General features: G+C 42.3%; 3 protein-coding genes across 3 annotated transcripts; all 3 read left to right on the top strand.

The window, feature by feature from the left end:
• Positions 1-6,475: 6,475 nt before the first annotated feature.
• Positions 6,476-8,143, top strand: LOC311012456 (tripartite motif-containing protein 16-like; the record flags this gene model as incomplete). Its single annotated transcript, XM_084007918.1, has 1 exon — positions 6,476-8,143. The coding sequence occupies one exon, from the start codon at positions 6,476-6,478 to the stop codon at positions 8,141-8,143; it is 1,668 nt and encodes a 555-aa protein (XP_083864044.1).
• Positions 8,144-13,299: 5,156 nt separating this feature from the next.
• LOC311012457 (tripartite motif-containing protein 16-like) lies at positions 13,300-14,940 on the top strand (the record flags this gene model as incomplete). Its single annotated transcript, XM_084007919.1, has 1 exon — positions 13,300-14,940. The coding sequence occupies exon 1, from the start codon at positions 13,378-13,380 to the stop codon at positions 14,938-14,940; it is 1,563 nt and encodes a 520-aa protein (XP_083864045.1). The 5' UTR covers positions 13,300-13,377.
• Positions 14,941-16,869: 1,929 nt separating this feature from the next.
• On the top strand, positions 16,870-18,447 carry LOC311012458 (tripartite motif-containing protein 16-like; the record flags this gene model as incomplete). Its single annotated transcript, XM_084007920.1, has 1 exon — positions 16,870-18,447. The coding sequence occupies exon 1, from the start codon at positions 16,885-16,887 to the stop codon at positions 18,445-18,447; it is 1,563 nt and encodes a 520-aa protein (XP_083864046.1). The 5' UTR covers positions 16,870-16,884.
• Positions 18,448-19,644: the final 1,197 nt, after the last annotated feature.

Genomic DNA, 19,644 nt, shown 5'->3' on the forward strand with positions numbered 1-19,644 from the left:
AATGACCATTGTCTACAAAAAAAAAAAAATGAATTAAATTAAAATAAAATAATAATGATTAAAAAACACAAAAAAAAAAAAAAAAGGCAAGAGCACCCACAACATTGCAGAAACCCACATAGGGAAAAATAAGTAAATAATAATATTCTGCATATCATTCATATAAAGTGAAAATGTAAGGCAATGGGTGACCATTTGTTTAAGAATACATCTTCTTTCAGTTGTAACAATGCTGTTATATGTTCCATTTTATAAACGTCTTGGATTCTGTCTCTCCATTGAACAACTGTTGGAGGGTGTGGCTTCAGCCAAGATGCTGTGATTACCTTATTTGCTATTAAAAGAAGGACTCTCAGCAAATATACTTGGCTATGCTCTTCAAGATCGACAGGCAGTACCCCCAGTATAAAGTATGATGGTTCAAGAGGTAGATCTATACAGAGACATTTTCTTATTTCTTCTTGTACATTATGCCAGTAGTCTAGTACCTTTGGGCAGTCCCAAAATATATGCGTGTGATCTCCCACCAAGCCACAACCTCTCCAGCAACAATCTGAGGTGTTGCTCCATTTTGATGTTAAAGATGGAGTTCTAAAGTATCTCATTTTAATTTTCCATCCAAATTCCTTCCAGTTTGGGCTGCTGGTTGCCCTATGTCCTTGACTACATGACGTCTCCCACTGCTCATCTGGGATTATTGTGTTCATTTCTAGTTCCCATTTTTGTTTAATATCTAAGTTATTTTCTTTAAGTTCTTCTTGCAGTATCTTATAAATATGTGATATGAGCTTTGTCTTCACTGTTCCTTTAGTTACTGATATAAAGAAGTGTTCTATTTTTGTTGGCAAGGAGCAGAGCTTATCCCATTCTTGATGCTTTTGCAAATAGTGCCTAATTTGTAAATACCTGAAAAAGTCCTGATTTGGTAAATCATATTCCTCTTTAAGCTGTTCAAATGATTTTAGGACTGGACCGTCAAACAACTGATCCAAAACCACCAAACCCCTCTCCTTCCATTTCAGAAATCCCTTGTCCAGTCTAGCTGGGGAGAACTCGCAGTTGTTTGCTATCATGATAGCTCTGGAAGTGGTCATGGGAAGTTGTAGTTTTTTCCTCACAATTGACCATATTTTTAAGGTATTCTTACTCCATACATTAACAATCTTATTTTTCCCCCATATATTTTGGTTTAAGAATGGAATTGAACTTAATGACAGATTTGGACATTCATTCTGTTCCATTCCAACCCAAATAGTGTCAGTGTCTTGGGATATCCAAGCCACCATTGATCTGAGTTGGGCTGCCCAGTAATATTTCATCAGGTTAGTCAAGTCCAGGCCTCCATTTTCTTTTGGACAAAGTAGTCTTTTAAATTTAAGTCTGGGTCGCTTGCTTTGCCAAATAAACTTAGACAGCCATTTATCCAATATAGTAAAGGTGGAAGCAGGAACATAGATAGGTAGTGATTGAAAGAGAAATAGCAGCCTAGGTAAAATGTTCATTCTAATAGTTTCTATTCTGCCTATCAGGGATAGAGGTAGGATTTCCCATCTTGTAAGGTCTGCTTTTATGTGGCCCATCAATTTCCCATAGTTGGCTTTAAATAATTTTGATAGATCTGCTGTTAAAATAATACCCAGATATCTAAACTCTTGCGACCAGCGGAAGTCAAGCCTTCCTGACAATTGAACTGACCAATGTCCAGCTAACATCATTGCCTCTGATTTTGATTGGTTGATTTGGTAACCAGAAAGTTCTCCATATGTCTTCAGGGCATCTATCAGTGCAGGAACAGAAAGGATTGGATCACTTATATAAGTCAGGATATCGTCTGCATAAAGAGATATCTTGTGTTCCTTATTACCCATGTCATTAATGCCTTTTATTTCCTCATTTTGTCTTATAGAAGCTGCCAGGGGTTCAATATTTATAGCAAAAAGCAGGGGACTGAGACAATCGCCCTGCCTCACCCCCCTCTGTAGGTTGAAGAATTCAGAGCAGCATCCATTTACTCTGACACGTGATTTAGGATTTCTGTAGATAACCCTGACCCAATTTACAAATTTTGGGTGGAATCCCATGACCAGTAGCGTTCTGTACAGAAAGTCCCACTTCACAGTGTCAAAAGCTTTTTGTGCGTCAAAGCTTATTAACATTGACGTTTTCTTGTTTCTTTTAGCACAAGTAATGATGTTCAGAGTTCTCCTTATATTGTTAGCACCTTGCCTGCCAGGAATGAACCCTGTTTGATCTGGATTGATCAAAGTAGTAATATGTCTCTGAATTCTATGTGCTAAAATACTAGTCAGTAATTTTTGATCATTGCATATCAAACTAATAGGTCTGTATCCCTCACAGAGTGTTGGGTCCTTCCCTTCTTTATGAATGACTGAAATAATGGCCTGTGACCATGTCTCCGGAGGGTTGTTCTTGGATAGGGAGTATCTAAATACCTTAGTTAGTACAGGCGCTAAGTCATTTATGAAGCATTTATAGAATTCTCCAGGAAATCCATCGACTCCTGGAGATTTGTTACTTTTTAACTTGTTTATAGCATCTCTTATTTCGGTTTCTGTAATTGGTGTTATCATCTGTTTTTAGGCTTCCTCTGATAATTTGGGGAGATTTAAACCAGTGAGGAAGGTTTCAGTATCCTCTCCTAATGTTTGTAATCTGGGTTCTTTGTATAAGTTTTGGTAAAATGATGCAAAGGCATCTGCTATGTCTTTAGGTTGAGATACTGTTTTACTCTGTGTAGGATGATAAACCTTGGAGACAGTACGATTGGCTTGAGCTTTACGGAGTTGGAAGGCCAGAAGGCGGCTGGCCCTGTTCCCCATCTCGTAATATTTCTGCCTGGAAAATCTTAAAGCCCCTTCTGCTTTATATGACAAGAGTTTGTCCAAAGCTTTTCTGGCCTCCTTAAGTTCCAAGGCTATGTTATTAGTTCTCGTGATTTTGTGTTGTGTCTCTAAAAGCTTTATTTTCTCTTCCAGATCTAATTGTTCTTTGAGTCGCTGTCTCTTTATTTTTGATGATATCTGTATGATTTTTCCTCTTAAAACCGCTTTTGCTCCCTCCCACAGAATTGAAGGATCAACATCACCATTGTCATTAATCTCAAAATATTCTTTTAGAGTCTTACTTATCTCTTCTACTGTCTCAGAGTTGTTCAGCAGTGATACGTTTAACCTCCAGTATCTGAAAAAAAAGTGCTTACCTAGGTTTATTTTCAGCACAATGGGTGCATGATCGCTCAGAGTTATAGGTGCAATGAGACAATCTGTCACTTTGTATATGTATTGTTGGGGGAGACAGAAGAAGTCAATCCTTGAATAGCTATTGTGCACATTTGAGAAAAAACTAAAATATTTTTCTTTTGGGTTTTTAGATCTCCATGGGTCCGTAAGACCCAGTTCAGACATAAAGTTTTTTAAGGTTTTTGTTTTGGGGCACCGAGATCCCTTTTCCATGGGTGTCTTATCCATTTTCCCGTCCTGCACTGCATTGAAGTCCCCTCCTATTATTAATATCCCTTTTGAGTTGTCTGCAATGATGTTAGCGATGTCTCTAAAGAACATTGGGTCATATTCGTTTGGGGCATATACATTCAATATAGATACCTCTGTCCCTCCAACAGTCCCAACAACCATGACATACCGACCCGCTTTATCCTGTATCACATTCTCTGTACAAAAGGCCAGATTTCTGTTAATTAAAATAGCCACTCCTCTATTTCTCCCATTTGATGCACTATACACTAAACTGACCCATTCCCTTCTTAATTTTAAGTGCTCACTCTCTGGTAAATGGGTTTCTTGTAATAATGCAATTGAGCATTGCATTTTTTTTAGCTGACAGAATATTTTCTTCCTTTTGATAGGATGGTTTAATCCATGGACGTTATAACTCACTATAGTCAGATTATCCATATGGATAACAATATCCCATAATATTGTCCTTCTGAGTTAACATGACATTTCCAATTGTAGGTCCATACCCATGTTTACAAAGCACCTTCTGTGACTGCTTATTTGTAAAAACTGAATATAACATCCACCATTGTGGAAAATAAGAACACACAAACAGAACAAGAAAAGAACAAACTTCCAAAAGCCCGACTGTTCTAACAAACATAAGAACAGTCCCAACAAGGACGGAGAGTTGTGACCAGTCTTTCCGGGGATGCGCACACAGTGCATTTGCAACTACAGCCTACGCTGAAATGTCGCCTATGAGATGGCCTACTGCCAACGCGGAGGGAAAAGGAAAGGAAGAAAAAGGGGGGGGGGGGGAGCTCAATTGAGGGGAACCCCTCATTCCTTATTGAGTGAATTTAAATGGTGATACTAGCCAAACACAATGACAATATACCGTTTTTTTTTTTTTTTTTTTTTTTTTTTTTTTTGTAATCGTTACTCACAGTTCAGTTTCGTCTGATCAACGGCCTCCATAAACAATGCTCTTCAAATCTGCGTTAGTCATTAAGTTCTTCCTGTTGGATGTTGAAGCCTCAGACCAATTATTCTCCAAAAGTTCTGCCCGGAGCGTCTCCCGTTCGTCCAGTTGAACTTGGATGCCCAACTCTCCGAGTGTTGTGGCCGCATCTGCCAGAGTCGCGAAGGTCTTCGTTCCATTTTCCAGGTGAATTTTCAGCTTAGCGGGGAAAGGCGACTGAGCTCTGATGTTCTTTTCTTTAAGCAGTTTCATCACGTCTCTTACTTGCTTTCGTTTCTTCTGGACGTCTGATGTGTAGTCCTGGTCAAAGAAAATATTTTGTCCCTTGTATAACACTCCTCCGCGGTGTTTCCATGCTTCCTGGATTACCATTTCTTTGATTCTATAGTCCAGAAATCTAACGATGATGGACCTCGGGGGGCTGGCTGGGTCTTTCGGTCTCATAGTCAGTGAGCGGTGTGCCCTCACTATATTCAAATTGGGCTCCTCTGGTAGTGACAGTGAGGTTCGAATGACATCAGTTATGAAACTCAGCATGTCTCCATGAGTGTCTTCATCTTCTTTCACCCCATATATTCGAACATTATTCCGTCTGGCTCTTGACTCTAGATCGTCACATTTTGCTGACAGGCTAGCATCTCTTTGCAACATGTAATGGAGGGCTCGTTCGTTTCTTTGCGTTCTATCTTCTGCGTCGCTCAACCACTGTTCGTATTCGGTCACTCGTTCCAATTTCGTCGTCCTTTCATCCACTTCAGCAAGTGCGGATTCTACTCTTGCTAAGGAGTTTTTAGTTTCTTTAGAGGCTTCGGCGTGTTCCTTTCTTAGCGTGCGCAGCTCAGCTAACACTGTCGCCATATTCTCTTCTTCCGCCTCCTTTGAATTCGGTTGTTCGTCTTTTTTCGGTAGTTTGCCCTTCTTCTCTGTCTCTTTTCGACTGCTGGCCATTGCGGTAGATTAATGTGAGCAATTTGTGCAGAAAATAAAATGTTTAATTGAGGTTTGGCTAGTTTTTAAGAGTTCTCCTCGGGGAGCTCAAGAATCAGGCTGCTACTCCAGCCATGACGTCACAGGAAGTCTACCCATTCAGCCATTTCAATACATAGCAGGAGTCATTTTGTCACATTTTCCCCATAAACTTAATTACACCACAATAGGCACTTATGTCCATTTGGATTTGGAGCTCTTTCTCTCTTTGAACAAGCCAATGGGGACGCTCCAACCGACCGACCAATGACCTCAAAGGGCCCGCCCCCACTCTGCTGCGGTCCAATCAAGTTGAACTTCAACTGGCTGGTCATGGGAAACCACTGGACTTTACCTGCTCAGCAGCAAACAGCAGACCCCAATCCAGAAGGACTCAAGGAACCAGATCTGCTTCTTTTGGTGACTGAATCCATCGATCTGTAGTATTGATACACTTTACTTGTGATGTCATTTCATTCATAGCATCCTCTCGTTTCACAACTAATCAACAGAAAGCACACTTCATTATTTGATCTGAAATGTAAATGTGTAAACATCACCTGACATAAAATCTTCAAATGTGGTCAACCTGAACTTCAGGAGATGGAAACATGAGAAAAAGTCCAAAACCAACCTCAACACTTCTATGAAACATGACTGATATTATGTTGCACACTAAAATAAAACCTCTAATCAGTGAGAATCAAAAGGAGAACAGCTAATAAAGAAATCCATTCAGCCATTTCAATACATAGCAGGAGTCATTTTGTCACATTTTCCCCATAAACTTAATTACACCACAATAGGCATGTCCATTTGGATTTGGAGCTCTTTCTCTCTTTGAACGAGTCAATGGGGACGCTCCAACCGACCGACCAATGACCTCTAAGGGCCCGCCCCCACTCTGCTGCGGTCCAATCAAGTTCTGAATACCAGAAACCTTGGTAACCCCTCCCTCCATCTCCTGCTATAAAAACAGCTCGTCTCTGCCTGTTGGTCAGAGCTGCTGCTGACTTTGTTCAGAGAAACTCTTTGTTCACTGAGAGGAGAAATGGAACAGAAAAGACTCAACCTGGACCAGGAAACCTTCTCTTGTTGCATCTGTTTGGATCTACTGAAGGACCCGGTGACTATTCCCTGTGGACACAGCTACTGCATGAAGTGTATTGAAACCTACTGGGATAAGAAGGAGATCCACAGCTGCCCTCAGTGTAGGCAGACCTTTACACCGAGGCCTGTCCTGCTGAAAAACACCATGTTGGCAGTTTTGGTGGAGGAGCTGAAGAAGACTGGACTCCAAGCTGCTCCTGCTGGTCTCTGCTATGCTGGACCTGAAGATGTGGCCTGTGATTTCTGCACTGGGAGGAAACTGAAAGCCCTCAAGTCCTGTCTGGTGTGTCTGGCCTCTTACTGTGAGAAACACCTCCAGCCTCATTATGAATCACCAGCATTCAAGAAACATCAGCTGGTGGAGCCCTCCAACAAGCTCCAGGAGAACGTGTGCTCTCGTCATGATGAGGTGATGAAGATGTTCTGCCGTACTGATCAGCAGTCTATCTGTTATCTCTGCGCTGTGGAGGAACACAAAGGCCACGACACAGTCTCAGCTGCAGCAGAAAGGACTGAGAGGCAGAGAGAGTTGGATGTGAGTCGACTAAACATCCAGCAGAGAATCCAGGACAGAGACAAAGATGTGAAGCTGCTCCAACAGGAGGTGGAGGCTATCAACCACTCTGCTGATAAAGCAGTGGAGGACAGTGAGGTGATGTTCACTGAGCTGATCCGTCTCATGGAGAAAAGACGCTCTGACGTGAAGCAGCAGGTCAGATCCCGGCAGGAAACTGAAGTGAGTCGAGTCACAGAGCTTCAGGAGAAGCTGGAGCAGGAGATCAGTGAGCTGAAGAGGAAAGACGCTGAGCTGGAGAAGCTCTCACACACAGAGGATCACAACCAGTTTCTACACGACTACCCGTCGCTGTCACCACTCGGTGAGTCCACACACTCATCCAGCATCAACACCCGTCCTCTGCGCAACTTTGAGGACGTGACAGCGGCTGTGTCAGCGGTCAGAGATGACCTGCATGATGTTCTGACAGAGAAATGGAGGAAGGTCTTAGCTAAAGGGACTGATGTGGTTGTTTCACTGCCGCAACCAGAGCCCAGGACCAGACCTGAATTCCTAAAATATTCATGTGCACTCACACTGGATCCAAACACGGCACACAGAGACTTGATATTATCTGAGGGGAACAGGAAAGTAACAATGACGGTACCAGGACAGACCGTTCGTAATCACAGAGACAGATTCCAAGATTGGAATCAGGTCCTGAGTAGAGAGAGTCTGACTGGACGATGTTACTGGGAGGTGGAGAACACTGGGGGGTTAATTTCTATAGCAGTCGCATACAAGAGTAACATCAGAAAAGGTAACCTGCAAGAAGTTGGGTTTGGATACAGTGATAAATCTTGGGCATTAGCAAGTGACAATAAGAGATATGAACTCATTCACAACAAAGTCCTAACTCGCGTCTCAGGTCCTCCGTCCTCCAAAGTAGGAGTGTACCTGGATCACGGAGCAGGTATACTGTCCTTCTATAGGGTCTCCAAGACCATGACTCTCCTCCACAGAGTCCAGACCAGGTTCACTGAGCCTCTCCATGCTGGATTTTCTTTAGATTTCTGTTACGGGGAATCTGTTGTGCTCTGTAAACTCAAATAGACAGAAGTCAGTTAACTGTTGAATTCAGTCTTTTAACTCTTCAACCCATTGTGTCTCCATGTTTGCTGCAGATTGTTGGTTCTTCACTGCTCTGAGATCAGTAGTCAAACATGACAGTTGATCATGTTCATGATTTAAAAAAAAGTTATATTGTTACTGTAAACTACAATATTGGTATTTTGAAATTGAAACTGCAATAAATTTCTGAAAGCTCAATATTTTCGCACACATTTTTTCCCATTTTTGTTCATGAAGGGGTTTTTGTTTAATTTAGATATAATGAATCACATTAAGTACACAATGTGTAGTTAGCGATAACCTCATTTAGTCAGACTGGTTGAAGTAAAACAATATTTCCCAAGACTACAATCAAACCACAGACACTGAAATCCTTATGTCAAAAAAGGCAATTTTGTAAACTCAAAGATAAGCCATAAAACAAGTATTTTTATTCCTTGGCCATGATGGGACACAATCTGGATTTGCATCATGTTTCACGTTCACTTTGAATGTAAGGCATCACATTATATTTGATTTATGGATTACATATAATTTCCCACTGAGGATCAAACATGCCTCCTGACACAAACCAGAAAAAAATAGGAATTTTCAAAACTTCTGTCAAACTTCAGAATAACAGGTCACTGTGACAAGCAAAAGTCTTTGAAAATGGCAAATTTGTTCTGATATGGATAGTAGAGACTGCTGCCTGCATGTTGATGACATGAATGCAAACTGAGCAATTGATCCCTCTTGATTGGCTGGAGTTGCCTCGGTGGTCGTGGGAGAATTTCCCCAGTGGATTAGGCCTACTGGGTTTTTCACACTCACTTCCATTGATTGTTGTTGTGACTCATTGTATGCATGTATTTTTCATACATAATTATCACTTGATTGTCCGAACAAACATCGTTACATTTCAAAGGAGGTGACCAGAAAGTGAGTTGTTGTCAGTAGACGACTCTGCTTTTGTCTCAAAGAGGCTCACATTGATCAGCGACTGCAAACCTAAACTCCACTCACCACTTGCACCTGGACAACGACCTGAAGGAATTGTGCATTTTGAAAGAAAATGGGACAGTGTTGACACCAAGGAGGACTTTGTCCATCCTGGAGAGGGAGGTTAACTGGCTGGTCATGAGAAACCACTGGACTTTACCTGCTCAGCAGCAAACAGCAGACCCAGCAGACGAGACATCCAGCTCAAAACCTCCTTTGGATCTTCATTCATTATCCTGGCATATGTTGGTAAATGTTGGACCCAGTTGATTCCTCCTTGTTGATAGTTGACTAAGTCGTACATCATCTTTTTCCTGAGTACACGGTGGCTTCTCTCCACTTTACCCTGGCTCTGGGGATGATATGGCGCGCTCTGAATTATTTTCACCTGAAGGGATTCCATGAATTTTTTTACTGCTCCTTTGAATTCCTTTCCTTGATCATGCTGTATAACCTTCGGCGGACCATGCTCAGTGTAAATGTCCTCAAGATGTCTGGCAATCTCAGTGCTGTGTTTACTCTTCAGTGGTCTTAGCCAGGTGTATCTGCTAAATACATCTATTATCGTCAGGATGTACCGATACGTAGCTCTAGCATGCTTGACTCTCCATTTACCCATGTCAAGCAGGTCTATCTGGTGACGAACTTGAACTGCTTTGGCTTTAATGGATTTTGGAATGGGTTTGTTTTCAAAGGTAGCCTTATGCAGTTGGTAGCGTCTTGATCTGTCCAATGAGTCTTGAATACTAGCTCGACTGATGCCAGAGTATTCTTCCCGAAGTTGTATGTTCAGTTTTCTTGCACCAGAACCTTTGGTTTCATCGAGAGCCTTGTTCACAACTGCAGCGATAGTTGACTTCCTAGCTACCAGTTTGCCGTTGTATGTAATTGTCTGGCCATCCTCACCGAGGGCATAATGTTGCCTATTCCGCCACAGTAGAATAAGTGCAGCACGCTGGATCCTTGTTCTCTCTGCTACAGGAATATTGAATTCCCCCTTGAGTGCACTGAGTATCACATCATAAGTGTCATCTGACATTTGTCTCTGTCCATGTCCTGCACATCCCCAGATGATACAGGAGAGGACAAAGATTGTTTGCAGTATTTTCATCTTTGCAGATCTGTGAAATACATACAATTGTGTTAAAGATTAAGGTGTGTCATACTTTTCTTTAAACTGTAAATTCTGAATATTAAATGGTGTAACGTATATGTACGTATATGTGTAACGTATATGGCAAGAGCTCCAAAGATTCAGTTCAAGGGCAATACAAAGTTAAGGGCAATACAAAGTTATTCACACACTTTTCATTTAATTAGAACTCCACTGGTGCGCCGGCGCTCCCACACGACATCGTCGGTACTTTGTAGAATATCTCAGGATCCACACAACGAAACTAATAGCAGTAGTGATAGCAATTTTCCCCATTAAGTGTGTTGTGTGGTTCCAGAGATATTCTACAAAGTACAGACGCTGTTGCATGGGGTACGGAAGCCCTAAACGGCCATGCATACATATATTTTATTTCCTCCGTTTTCCCGTGATAACGAGATCATTTTCCTCCGTTTTCCCGTGATAACGAGATCATTTTGAAGTTCGGTAAAGTTGGAAAGATATTCACAGAGTCGAACTTCCGGGATCAATAAATCAGTGAAAGTGAAACGTTTTTCAAACACAAATGATGCCTCTGTCTCACCGTAATATCATAGACTACGAGCTACAAGCACCAAAACCCTGATTTTTTACATAAATAAGCCGTCCTGCGAGCTGAACGGAGAACATTGATCTCCATGCGCAACCGGCAGCCGGGCCAGTGCGCAGGGACCGTCTGCAAATTGCATGACAATCAATAACTCCACTGTTATACAGTAGACCTACAGAGACTCCAAAATCACTACACACATCAAGGGTCTCTTTATGGTCAGTTCGAATCTGTGAATATCTTTCCAACTTTACCGAATTTGAAATCTCGCCTATCACGTTTCATTTGTTATCTCGTTATCACGGGAAAACGGAGGGAAATTATCTCGTTATCACGAGAAAACGGATGAAATAAAATGTATGTATGCATGGCCGTTTAGGGCTTCCGTACATGGGAGCGCCAGCGTACCAACAGAGTTCTAAAAGGTTGATAGGCTCTGATATTAGCAAACTGTAAGAGTTAATTATGCTAATAGCTAGCCAACAGTTGGCTAGCTGTAGTCAGTTAACTTTGAATACACTCTCAATAATGTTATATCCTCTTGCACTAACTATGTAAGATAGTTTGTGTGGTACATTCAAGAATTTTAACAAAATCAACTGTTCATCAAAGAAAATTCATCACTGCTTACCTCTCACCATGTGGGCTGGATAGGAAGCAAGGAAATGTGGACAACTGAAGAAAGTTAATCACACCATTGTCATCTAGTGGTCAATTATGGGAAATCAAAAATCCTTAAGAGTGAAATTTGTTTTACTGTCTTCAAGAGTGAGTTACATGTCATACATATCTCATATCTTGCCATTGTCTATGTTTGCAAACAAGCGCAAGTGACAGATTTTATCACAGATATATATTATTACTTTATTGGCTCACTTATTACATTTGCAAAGTTTTTTCTTTTATCAGGCCAATAACGTAATAAGCAGTCAATAACGTAATAAATGATTACGTTATTGGCCAAAAGTTATTACGTTATCGTTTCAGGACTTTTATTACGTTATTGGCCAGTTATTACGTTATTGGCCTATTACATTTCAAAAAGGGCAAATTTATTACGTTATCGGCTGTTATTACGTTATCGGCTGTTATTACATAATTGGCTTCAACAGGATTACATATAATTTCCCACTGAGGATCAAACATGCCTCCTGACACAAACCAGAAAAAAATAGGAATTTTCAAAACTTCTGTCAAACTTCAGAATAACAGGTCACTGTGACAAGCAAAAGTCTTTGAAAATGGCAAATTTGTTCTGATATGGATAGTAGAGACTGCTGCCTGCATGTTGATGACATGAATGCAAACTGAGCAATTGATCCCTCTTGATTGGCTGGAGTTGCCTCGGTGGTCGTGGGAGAATTTTCCCAGTGGATTAGGCCTACTGGGTTTTTCACACTCACTTCCATTGATTGTTGTTGTGACTCATAGTATGCATGTATTTTTCATACATAATTATCACTTGATTGTCCGAACAAACATCGTTACATTTCAAAGGAGGTGACCAGAAAGTGAGTTGTTGTCAGTAGACGACTCTGCTTTTGTCTCAAAGAGGCTCACATTGATCAGCGACTGCAAACCTAAACTCCACTCACCACTTGCACCTGGACAACGACCTGAAGGAATTGTGCATTTTGAAAGAAAATGGGACAGTGTTGACACCAAGGAGGACTTTGTCCATCCTGGAGAGGGAGGTTAACTGGCTGGTCATGGGAAACCACTGGACTTTACCTGCTCAGCAGCAAACAGCAGACCCCAATCCAGAAGGACTCAAGGAACCAGATCTGCTTCTTTTGGTGACTGAATCCATCGATCTGTAGTATTGATACACTTTACTTGTGATGTCATTTCATTCATAGCATCCTCTCGTTTCACAACTAATCAACAGAAAGCACACTTCATTATTTGATCTGAAATGTAAATGTGTAAACATCACCTGACATAAAATCTTCAAATGTGGTCAACCTGAACTTCAGGAGATGGAAACATGAGAAAAAGTCCAAAACCAACCTCAACACTTCTATGAAACATGACTGATATTATGTTGCACACTAAAATAAAACCTCTAATCAGTGAGAATCAAAAGGAGAACAGCTAATAAAGAAATCCATTCAGCCATTTCAATACATAGCAGGAGTCATTTTGTCACATTTTCCCCATAAACTTAATTACACCACAATAGGCATGTCCATTTGGATTTGGAGCTCTTTCTCTCTTTGAACGAGTCAATGGGGACGCTCCAACCGACCGACCAATGACCTCTAAGGGCCCGCCCCCACTCTGCTGCGGTCCAATCAAGTTCTGAATACCAGAAACCTTGGTAACCCCTCCCTCCATCTCCTGCTATAAAAACAGCTCGTCTCTGCCTGTTGGTCAGAGCTGCTGCTGACTTTGTTCAGAGAAACTCTTTGTTCACTGAGAGGAGAAATGGAACAGAAAAGACTCAACCTGGACCAGGAAACCTTCTCTTGTTGCATCTGTTTGGATCTACTGAAGGACCCGGTGACTATTCCCTGTGGACACAGCTACTGCATGAAGTGTATTGAAACCTACTGGGATAAGAAGGAGATCCACAGCTGCCCTCAGTGTAGTCAGGCCTTTACACCGAGGCCTGTCCTGCTGAAAAACACCATGTTGGCAGTTTTGGTGGAGGAGCTGAAGAAGACTGGACTCCAAGCTGCTCCTGCTGGTCTCTGCTATGCTGGACCTGAAGATGTGGCCTGTGATTTCTGCACTGGGAGGAAACTGAAAGCCCTCAAGTCCTGTCTGGTGTGTCTGGCCTCTTACTGTGAGAAACACCTCCAGCCTCATTATGAATCACCAGCATTCAAGAAACATCAGCTGGTGGAGCCCTCCAACAAGCTCCAGGAGAACGTGTGCTCTCGTCATGATGAGGTGATGAAGATGTTCTGCCGTACTGATCAGCAGTCTATCTGTTATCTCTGCGCTGTGGAGGAACACAAAGGCCACGACACAGTCTCAGCTGCAGCAGAAAGGACTGAGAGGCAGAGAGAGTTGGATGTGAGTCGACTAAACATCCAGCAGAGAATCCAGGACAGAGACAAAGATGTGAAGCTGCTCCAACAGGAGGTGGAGGCTATCAACCACTCTGCTGATAAAGCAGTGGAGGACAGTGAGGTGATGTTCACTGAGCTGATCCGTCTCATGGAGAAAAGACGCTCTGACGTGAAGCAGCAGGTCAGATCCCGGCAGGAAACTGAATTGAGTCGAGTCACAGAGCTTCAGGAGAAGCTGGAGCAGGAGATCAGTGAGCTGAAGAGGAAAGACGCTGAGCTGGAGAAGCTCTCACACACAGAGGATCACAACCAGTTTCTACACGACTACCCGTCGCTGTCACCACTCGGTGAGTCCACACACTCATCCAGCATCAACACCCGTCCTCTGCGCAACTTTGAGGACGTGACAGCGGCTGTGTCAGCGGTCAGAGATGACCTGCATGATGTTCTGACAGAGAAATGGATGAAGGTCTTGGCTAAAGGGACTGATGTGGTTGTTTCACTGCCGCAACCAGAGCCCAGGACCAGAGCTGAATTCTTAAAATATTCATGTGCACTCACACTGGATCCAAACACGGCACACAGAGACTTGATATTATCTGAGGGGAACAGGAAAGTAACAATGACGGTACCAGGACAGACCGTTCGTAATCACAGAGACAGATTCCAAGATTGGAATCAGGTCCTGAGTAGAGAGAGTCTGACTGGACGCTGTTACTGGGAGGTGGAGAACACTGGGGGGTTAATTTCTATAGCAGTCGCATACAAGAGTAACATCAGAAAAGGTAACCTGCAAGAAGTTGGGTTTGGATACAGTGATAAATCTTGGGCATTAGCAAGTGACAATAAGAGATATGAACTCATTCACAACAAAGTCCTAACTCGCGTCTCAGGTCCTCCGTCCTCCAAAGTAGGAGTGTACCTGGATCACGGAGCAGGTATACTGTCCTTCTATAGGGTCTCCAAGACCATGACTCTCCTCCACAGAGTCCAGACCAGGTTCACTGAGCCTCTCCATGCTGGATTTTCTTTAGATTTCTGTTACGGGGAATCTGTTGTGCTCTGTAAACTCAAATAGACAGAAGTCAGTTAACAGTTGAATTCAGTCTTTTAACTCTTCAACCCATTGTGTCTCCATGTTTGCTGCAGATTGTTGGTTCTTCACTGCTCTGAGATCAGCTGTCAAACATGACAGTTGATCATGTTCATGATAAAAAAAAAGTTATATTGGTACTGTAAACTACAATATTGGTATTTTGAAATTGAAACTGCAATAAATTTCTGAAAGCTCAATATTTTCGCACACATTTTTTCCCATTTTTGTTCATGAAGGGGTTTTTGTTTAATTTAGATATAATGAATCACATTAAGTACACAGTGTGTAGTTAGCGATAACCTCATTTAGTCAGACTGGTTGAAGTGAAACAATATTTCCCAAGACTACAATCAAACCACAGACACTGAAATCCTTATGTCAAAAAAGGCAATTTTGTAAACTCAAAGAAAGCCATAAAACAAGTATTTTAATCCTTGGCCATGATGGGACACAATCTGGATTTGCATCATGTTTCACATTCACTTTGAATGTAAAGCATCACATTTTATTTGATTTATGGATTACATATAATTTCCCACTGAGGATCAAACATGCCTCCTGACACAAACCAGAAAAAAATAGGAATTTTCAAAACTTCTGTCAAACATCAGAATACAGAATATTGTCTTTGAAAATGGCAAATTTGTTCTGATATGGATAGTAGAGACTGCTGCCTGCATGTTGATGACATGAATGCAAACTGAGCAATTGATCCCTCTTGATTGGCTGGAGTTGCCTCGGTGGTCGTGGGAGAATTTTCCCAGTGGATTAGGCCTACTGGGTTTTTCACACTCACTTCCATTGATTGTTGTTGTGACTCATTGTATGCATGTATTTTTCATACATAATTATCACTTGATTGTCCGAACAAACATTGTTACATTTCAAAGGAGGTGACCAGAAAGTGAGTTGTTGTCAGTAGACGACTCTGCTTTTGTCTCAAAGAGGCTCACATTGATCAGCGACTGCAAACCTAAACTCCACTCACCACTTGCACCTGGACAACGACCTGAAGGAATTGTGCATTTTGAAAGAAAATGGGACAGTGTTGACACCAAGGATTTTGTCCATCCTGGAGAGGGAGGTTAACTGGCTGGTCATGAGAAACCACTGGACTTTACCTGCTCAGCAGCAAACAGCAGACCCCAATCCAGAAGGACTCAAGGAACCAGATCTGCTTCTTTTGGTGACTGAATCCATCGATCTGTAGTATTGATACACTTTACTTGTGATGTCATTTCATTCATAGCATCCTCTCGTTTCACAACTAATCAACAGAAAGCACACTTCATTATTTGATCTGAAATGTAAATGTGTAAACATCACCTGACATAAAATCTTCAAATGTGGTCAACCTGGACTTCAGGAGATGGAAACATGAGAAAAAGTCCAAAACCAACCTCAACACTTCTATGAAACATGGCTGATATTATGTTGCACACTAAAATAAAACCTCTAATCAGTGAGAATCAAAAGGACAACAGCTAATAAAGAAATCCATTCAGCCATTTCAATACATAGCAGGAGTCATTTTGTCACATTTTCCCCATAAACTTAATTTCACCACAATAGGCACTTATGTCCATTTGGATTTGGAGCTCTTTCTCTCTTTGAACGAGCCAATGGGGACGCTCCAACCGACCGACCAATGACCTCAAAGGGCCCGCCCCCACTCTGCTGCGGTCCAATCAAGTTCTGAATACCAGAAACCTTGGTAACGCCTCCCTCCATCTCCTGCTATAAAAACAGCTCGTCTCTGCCTGTTGGTCAGAGCTGCTGCTGACTTTGTTCAGAGAAACTCTTTGTTCACTGAGAGGAGAAATGGAACACAAAAGACTCAACCTGGACCAGGAAACCTTCTCTTGTTGCATCTGTTTGGATCTACTGAAGGACCCGGTGACTATTCCCTGTGGACACAGCTACTGCATGAAGTGTATTGAAACCTACTGGGATAAGAAGGAGATCCACAGCTGCCCTCAGTGTAGTCAGGCCTTTACACCGAGGCCTGTCCTGCTGAAAAACACCATGTTGGCAGTTTTGGTGGAGGAGCTGAAGAAGACTGGACTCCAAGCTGCTCCTGCTGGTCTCTGCTATGCTGGACCTGAAGATGTGGCCTGTGATTTCTGCACTGGGAGGAAACTGAAAGCCCTCAAGTCCTGTCTGGTGTGTCTGGCCTCTTACTGTGAGAAACACCTCCAGCCTCATTATGAATCACCAGCATTCAAGAAACATCAGCTGGTGGAGCCCTCCAACAAGCTCCAGGAGAACATGTGCTCTCGTCATGATGAGGTGATGAAGATGTTCTGCCGTACTGATCAGCAGTCTATCTGTTATCTCTGCGCTGTGGAGGAACACAAAGGCCACGACACAGTCTCAGCTGCAGCAGAAAGGACTGAGAGGCAGAGAGAGTTGGATGTGAGTCGACTAAACATCCAGCAGAGAATCCAGGACAGAGACAAAGATGTGAAGCTGCTCCAACAGGAGGTGGAGGCTATCAACCACTCTGCTGATAAATCAGTGGAGGACAGTGAGGTGATGTTCACTGAGCTGATCCGCCTCATGGAGAAAAGACGCTCTGACGTGAAGCAGCAGGTCAGATCCCGGCAGGAAACTGAATTGAGTCGAGTCACAGAGCTTCAGGAGAAGCTGGAGCAGGAGATCAGTGAGCTGAAGAGGAAAGACGCTGAGCTGGAGAAGCTCTCACACACAGAGGATCACAACCAGTTTCTACACGACTACCCGTCGCTGTCACCACTCGGTGAGTCCACACACTCGTCCAGCATCAACACCCGTCCTCTGCGCAACTTTGAGGACGTGACAGCGGCTGTGTCAGCGGTCAGAGATGACCTGCATGATGTTCTGACAGAGAAATGGATGAAGGTCTTAGCTAAAGGGACTGATGTGGTTGTTTCACTGCCGCAACCAGAGCCCAGGACCAGAGCTGAATTCTTAAAATATTCATGTGCACTCACACTGGATCCAAACACGGCACACAGAGACTTGATATTATCTGAGGGGAACAGGAAAGTAACAATGACGGTACCAGGACAGACCGTTCGTAATCACAGAGACAGATTCCAAGATTGGAATCAGGTCCTGAGTAGAGAGAGTCTGACTGGACGCTGTTACTGGGAGGTGGAGAACACTGGGGGGTTAATTTCTATAGCAGTCGCATACAAGAGTAACATCAGAAAAGGTAACCTGCAAGAAGTTGGGTTTGGATACAGTGATAAATCTTGGGCATTAGCAAGTGACAATAAGAGATATGAACTCATTCACAACAAAGTCCTAACTCGCGTCTCAGGTCCTCCGTCCTCCAAAGTAGGAGTGTACCTGGATCACGGAGCAGGTATACTGTCCTTCTATAGGGTCTCCAAGACCATGACTCTCCTCCACAGAGTCCAGACCAGGTTCACTGAGCCTCTCCATGCTGGATTTTCTTTAGATTTCTGTTACGGGGAATCTGTTGTGCTCTGTAAACTCAAATAGACAGAAGTCAGTTGAATTCAGTCTTTTAACTCTTCAACCCATTGTGTCTCCATGTTTGCTGCAGATTGTTGGTTCTTCACTGCTCTGAGATCAGCTGTCAAACATGACAGTTGATCATGTTCATGATAAAAAAAGTTATATTGGTACTGTAAACTACAATATTGGTATTTTGAAATTGAAACTGCAATAAATTTCTGAAAGCTCAATATTTTCGCACACATTTTTTCCCATTTTTGTTCATGAAGGGGTTTTTGTTTAATTTAGATATAATGAATCACATTAAGTACACAATGTGTAGTTAGCGATAACCTCATTTAGTCAGACTGGTTGAAGTGAAACAATATTTCCCAAGACTACAATCAAACCACAGACACTGAAATCCTTATGTCAAAAAAGGCAATTTTGTAAACTCAAAGAAAGCCATAAAACAAGTATTTTAATCCTTGGCCATGATGGGACACTATCTGGATTTGCATCATGTTTCACATTCACTTTGAATGTAAAGCATCACATTTTATTTGATTTATGGATTACATATAATTTCCCACTGAGGATCAAACATGCCTCCTGACACAAACCAGAAAAAAATAGGAATTTTCAAAACTTCTGTCAAACATCAGAATACAGAATATTGTCTTTGAAAATGGCAAATTTGTTCTGATATGGATAGTAGAGACTGCTGCCTGCATGTTGATGACATGAATGCAAACTGAGCAATTGATCCCTCTTGATTGGCTGGAGTTGCCTCGGTGGTCGTGGGAGAATTTTCCCAGTGGATTAGGCCTACTGGGCTTTTCACACTCACTTCCATTGATTGTTGTTGTGACTCATTGTATGCATGTATTTTCCATACATAATTATCACTTGATTGTCCGAACAAACATCGTTACATTTCAAAGGAGGTGACCAGAAAGTGAGTTGTTGTCAGTAGACGACTCTGCTTTTGTCTCAAAGAGGCTCACATTGATCAGCGACTGCAAACCTAAACTCCACTCACCACTTGCACCTGGACAACGAATAATTGTGCATTTTGAAAGAAAATGGGACAGTGTTGACACCAAGGAGGACTTTGTCCATCCTGGAGACGGAGGGTAACTGGCCGGTCATGAGAAACCACTGGACTTTACCTGCTCAGCAGCAAACAGCAGACCCCAATCCAGAAGGACTCAAGGAACCAGATCTGCTTCTTTTGGTGAC

Source organism: Eutrigla gurnardus (genome assembly GCF_963514095.1).
Source record: "Eutrigla gurnardus genome assembly, chromosome: 4".
Classification (NCBI taxonomy): domain Eukaryota; kingdom Metazoa; phylum Chordata; class Actinopteri; order Perciformes; family Triglidae; genus Eutrigla; species Eutrigla gurnardus.